The 6,239-nt window shown below is 35.8% G+C and overlaps 1 protein-coding gene across 1 annotated transcript; it reads left to right on the top strand.

The window, feature by feature from the left end:
- Positions 1-277: 277 nt before the first annotated feature.
- LOC134282737 (uncharacterized) lies at positions 278-2,552 on the top strand (the record flags this gene model as incomplete). Its single annotated transcript, XM_062765139.1, has 2 exons — positions 278-745; positions 2,294-2,552. Coding segments are annotated over 2 exons (727 nt in total), but the record flags the coding sequence as incomplete, so codon positions are not given.
- Positions 2,553-6,239: the final 3,687 nt, after the last annotated feature.

Raw genomic sequence — 6,239 nt, 5'->3', positions numbered from 1 at the left:
ACCTGTTCCCCATATCATCATAGTCAACAAAGATTTACATGTACCTACTGCTTTTTAAAAATAAATCAAATGTATAACACAAGAGGAGCTTTTTATGGGTTAGATTATTCATTAAAAGTGTAATTATGTGTTGCAGTGCAAAATCAACAAAATGACATGATTAACGTTATATACAGACAGAAAGAAATAGTTTTAGCTTTAATATACGTTTAATTAGTGATTATCTCAACTAATTTATCCATTTATCTATACGAGTATTTATTATTAATTTTTTTAGATGAGTTCTCCACACTGACTGATGACGAGGTGTTCGTGTTATTCTGTTTTCTGTGTTCTGATTCCGGTCCTCCTGACTTCACTGACATGGAGTGGCTGGACTTGCTTAATGATATACGACAAGTAGTGTACGGTAAAGAGAAACCTGTAACACGAGAAGAAACACATCAAATTATGGACAGACTGAAGTCCCGTGATTTCCTCTGGGAAGATAAGGACAGGATAACGAAGGACACAAAGGATGAGACAATGTATAGGATAGCATCAATAGACAATGTTATACCATTCATTTACTGTAGTTATGACACAGCAAGTGTCTACTTGAGATCACAGGGATACAACAGAAAGCCTGGAGAGAAGTGTGTCCGTAGTGTCTATGATTCCTTACTGATACGCCGTCTACAGATGAACATTCTGACTCACATCACCTTGGGGGACAGGATAATTTATGAGCTGTTAGTCCGGTTTTGTAAGTTAATATAATGTTATAATTTCATCATGTTTATCAATTTTTCAATAATCATGTCTCGATGATTTAAGATTCATTGTGTGTTTCTTTTAGTTTAAATTGGTGGCAAAATAATAGCATCTATTTAGAACATAGAATAGATGCATTTATTTTATGAGAAATGAAGTTGGGTTTTATGCAATGGTTATAAGGCGAAAACTGTCCATTATGTCAGATATTATACGACCCGAGGCGCGTTAGCGCCGACTAGAGTCTAATATCTGACATAATGGTCAGTTTGAGGCTTATTACTTACTTAAAACAGTTCACTATTGTCGAACACTTCCATTGTTAACTTATTGGACAGTCAGGTCTCGTTCTGCTTGGATGACTACCTGACACTGTTCATCAGGTTAGGCCAAAGAAAACCAGTTTTGGTTTTTCTTGTGTCTTTATCAATAGTAGGAATCATCGAAAGGTGTTTTATATCGATAAATATGAAAATTAACTTTGTTTAGTCTTATGTATCCGCATTGCGACATTTTTTATATATACTACGCATGCGTAAAAGTCAGTTCTACTAAATTTTTTTTTACAATTTATTCATTTTACAACACAATTACCACGGATGAAGACGTACATTTAATTTTGAAAAAAAAGACCTTCGGAAGCGGGTGTTTTGATGATGCCATTTATTGATTACACCCAGATGCCTAAGTTCAGGTTTTTACTGTGAAATCCGGATATTTATTTTTATGTTTCGGAATTTGCAAGAAACAGTTCCCGTGAAAAGGTAATTTTTGTAAAGCAATAGGATTTGAAGGAGTTTACTCAAACAGCTGTTTATTAAAGCATTTTCTATGAAATTGGGAGATTATTCCTGGTGTATATTTTTAGGTCACCTGAGTAAACTCAGGTGACCTATTGCTATCCGTTTTCGTCCGTCGTCGTTCGTCGTGCGTCGTGCTTAAACATTGCTTAAACAATTCTAGATTTTCTTTTCCTTTTCTTCTCTTTCTTTTATTTGGCGTTTCTTGGCATTTCACTTATTTTGTTGATCATGACGAATTATAGATCTTAAAAATTACAAAACAGAAGGGAAAACAACGACATGCATGAATAAAGTTAATGAGCAGTAGTATATATATTTCCTTTCAATAAAATGTGACCGTTCACGGTAGCCTAGTGGTAGCGCATTCGCTTCGTGATCGGGAGGCCCGGGTTCGATTCTCGTTCGCGGCGCCGCGTCAAACCTAAGACGTAAAAATAGGTAGTGACTGTTCCTTCGCCAAGCGCTCGGCATCAGAAGTGAAAGTCACGGGTCTTTCGGATATGACCTTAAAAACGTAGGTCCCGTGTCACGGTAGGCGCTGGCACGATAAAGAACCCTCACTGCTCAATGGCCCTGAGTGCCGAGTATAGGTCTAAATTTGAAGCCCTTCACCGGCATACGGTGACGTCTCCATATGAGTGAAAAATTCTCAAGAGGGACGTTAAACAATATACAATCAATCAATCAATCAATCAATAAAATGTGTATTTGATATTCTCGATTTTCTTATATTACAGTAAACACACCGTACAAAGAAATAGGGGGGAATCTAAGTGAACGGACGCAGTTATTAATAACGTTAACAGAACAAGGAGAGGCTGTACATAACGGAGGAAGATCACATGACAGTATAGATCACGTGACGTGGCTCTGGAGATACGGGAGACCTGACATCGTGAGATCCTGTATAGGTCTACATCCACACAATGACATTTACATCATTGACAACAAAGCTTACAGAAAACCAAGTAAGTATGGACTGTTACAACGCGAAATGTAATAACAACGCGAAATGTAATAAACCTGGATTATAACATTTTGCGTTATTATTTTTTGCGTTGAAATCAACGCAGAATGTAATAACGCAAAATGTAACAACACACTTTTGAGGATTATTACATTCGCGTTATTACATTTTGCGTCGAGATCAACGCAAAATGTAATAACGCAAAATTTTTGGATTAATACATTTTGCGTTGTTACATTTCGCATCGAGTTTAAGCAAAAAGCAGGAATGCAAAATGTAAAAACGCAATTTCTTTCGTCAGGCAGATTGAGTACAATTTTAAATATAGTGTAGTGGCCGATGAAAAGAAAATAAAACAAAAGGAAAAATAAATATACGCACTTTCTTACAATTAATAAATTTTATAATTTATTGAATTATTGAATTAGCTACAAATGTTTAAAATCAGTTTAATAAATGTATTCAAATTTTAGGTGTAGCAAATTAGAAACGTGCATCTGTGGGCGGGTTGTCGGGGATATTGGAAAGTGTGCTTTTGCTTTCTTTTATAGACAAATGCAATGAATTCTAAAAAAAAAAATTTATTCATTTGTACTGGCAGGTGAAAATGCATAGTGGGAAGATGTTTATTGACAATAATGATACCATACTGTCAGACAAGTAAAAACAAAATTCTACCTCTCTCTTTCTTTCGATCCTATAATAAAATGGATTGTTTCTGCATGACCACAATAATGCAATAAGAAACATATGAAGTAAACATTCCACCCTATCCCTGCCCCTCCTCGCTTGACACACATACACTTCCAATTTGTTAACCAATGTATACATGCCGAATATGCGTATCAAGAACTTTTAATGAACCTATGGTCAATCTTCGGTTAACTATGTGTTTTTGGTTAGAATTTTAATGAGACTATCAAAAATATGCGAATCTAAGTTAAATTTACTCTATATACATGTTATTAAGTACAGTGCATTCAAAATAACTAAAATCAGAGTCAGAAAAACGATACATTTAGATGTATTTATATCCGTAAAAGCCCTATAGTTGGTCTCATTGTTTTAGTTCTAAATATTTTAACAGCGTGTTTTCCCATGTTGGTTACAAATATTTATTTGGATCAATTGTATGATCTTTTTTGTTAAACGCAGTAAAAAAAATTGTTTTGTTTTATTACATATTGTTTATTACATTTTGCGTTGTTTTCAGTGCAAAAATATAATAACGCTAAATGTAACAACGAAAAATGACGTTAAACCCCTGTCCCACCGGGGCTGCGTCCTCACGGCGACTGCATGGCGTCCTAATAAAATGCAAAACGCCGAGGTGATCGCAGTAGAGTCTCCTACAGCGCCGTGACAACGCGGCGAGATCTCCACTGAACGCCGTAGGGTCGCGTAGGGTCTCCAAGAACGCCAGGGGACGGCGATCACTTTGAGCATGCACAAAGTACGCGCCGTGTGATCGCAGTCTGATAAGAACGCAGTAGAAACGTAGTATGATCGCCGTAGCAGCGCGGTGAGATCTCCAACAACGTAGCGGGAGCTCCGTATAACCGCCGTGAAGTCGCACATAATCACGGCACGAACGCAGTGATACTGTGGTTTCATCAATTTTCGTTGGCATCAGTTTTTGTGGATTTTGTAAAACAGACAGTTTCGAGGATACGTAATTTCGTGGACAAAAGCATTTCCTATACAAATGAATGTCATATTTTGTAATTCGATGAACATTTGAATTCGTGGATCTGCTCAACAACGAAATCCACGAAAATTGGTGCTTAACAAATATTGATGAAACCACAGTAGTAGACTGCGCTTCCATGGAGACCCCACGGAGATGTCGCGGAGTCCTTGGAGATGTCACTACGTTTCTATCGCGTTTTACGGCGCTTCTAATGAGATGTATCGTCGTGTGATTTTTTCGACTGCGATTACACGGCGACAGCACGGAGTTGTCACTGCGGTCATTGCGCTCCCACGGCGTTTCTACAGCGTCCGTTGGCGATCATAATGCGCTTTCACGGCGTTGTTAGAGCGTTGTCAGCCAACTCACAGAACAAGAGCCATTGGATCATATTTGATCAGGTATGATTTAAACGTATTTGTTGCACTAGGAGCATTTATGTGAAAAATAATGGAAGAGAAAATTATACAAGCACTTGTTCTGTTGTTTCAATTAAAATTTGTAGAAAACTTTTCGGTGTGTTTATTATTTTTTTTTACATTAAAAATAAAATAAAGAAAATCTAACAACACAACTGAACCGATGAAATTGAAAGAAAAGGAGTTTAATCATAAAACTATTAATAATTTAGTACTAAATTATTTAAATATAGAACATTTATGATTATTAATATTTCTTGGCATGATTAGAAGTCTTTTCATCGTGTAACTTGAATGTTTAAACAAAAATGTGTTACATTCCTTCTAAATAAATATCAAAGAGTATAGAACGCATTTTGAACGTATTGTGAACGCAGCCAGCGCAGTGAGAACGCCGTGAACACGAGGTGAAAACTCCTAACGCGCCGTGAAAACTTCTCGGAAGCGCAGTCAATCGCCGAGAGATCTCCGTGGGAACGCAGTAGAATGCCGTAGAATCGCGTCCGTCGCCGTAAGGACGCCGTGACATCTTAATATTGTGAAAAATTAACAGAAATTTGTGCAATTTCCCTGCGATTCCACGGCGATTTTTAAAATTTAACAACGCCTTAATGACTCCGTGTGAACGCAGTTGGTGTGACAGGGCCTTTATTACATTTTGCGTTGATCTCGACGCAAAATGTAATAACACAATATGTAATAATCCAGATTTATTACATTTCGCGTTGTTATTACATTTCGCGTTGTAACAATGGACTACAAAATCAGGAACACCTCGGACCGATTAAAATAGAGAGAGTATTAACGGCAAACGGTTATATTTGAGAATGACAATCAGAGAATTATTGGTACATGTAATCGATTAGTCGCATTTTTCCATGGATCAACCAATTAACGGAATGGATCAGCTTGATTTCAAGTTTTCAATAATGCTAAAAAATGCTCTAAAAGCAATTCAAAATTTGACATTATAAACTACAATGATCAGAATACATGTACTTTACATCTAATTTTCTAAAAGACAATTAAATTACCATGTAGTGCCATTAATGTTTTTTTCTTAAAGTAATGCATTACATTACCATTAGGTATACTTGAGGAAAGTTATTCATTACCATTACCATTACGTTTGGAGGTTTTTCAAAATAGAAATACAAAACTTGAATTTTTTTTTCATAAGCGTATCCACTTCCTTAAAAAAACTAAACATGATAAATGATAATTCAAATTCGATTCAAATATTTAAAAAATTTACTTTTTTATTAAATTTTGATCATTTGCAACCAAAAAAAAGAAATAATAAATGAGATACATATTCAATAATATTGATGACCTAAATAATATTAATATATCTCATATAAATAATCACAAGTGAAAAGGAATCTGTTTGACCGAGGCAGTCACGTGTCCGTCGTGTTCAGCATGCAACAAAACGTCTTTTTGACGACTCTGATGTCAAAATGCAACGACTGATATCGTTATACTATTGAGTCAGATTGTTTATATTGTTGATTGATTGTGTCAATTTTAACATGTAAAAAATATAAATATTTACATTAATGTTCTCATAGCTACGGTTTGTATGTTGCCTTGTGTAAATCACATGA

The sequence above is a fragment of the Saccostrea cucullata genome, unplaced genomic scaffold, assembly GCF_032062105.1.
Source record: "Saccostrea cucullata isolate Sc308-1 unplaced genomic scaffold, CSIRO_AGI_Scuc_v1 ctg17683, whole genome shotgun sequence".
NCBI lineage: Eukaryota > Metazoa > Mollusca > Bivalvia > Ostreida > Ostreidae > Saccostrea > Saccostrea cuccullata.
This window is presented reverse-complemented; position numbering and strand designations above follow the sequence as displayed.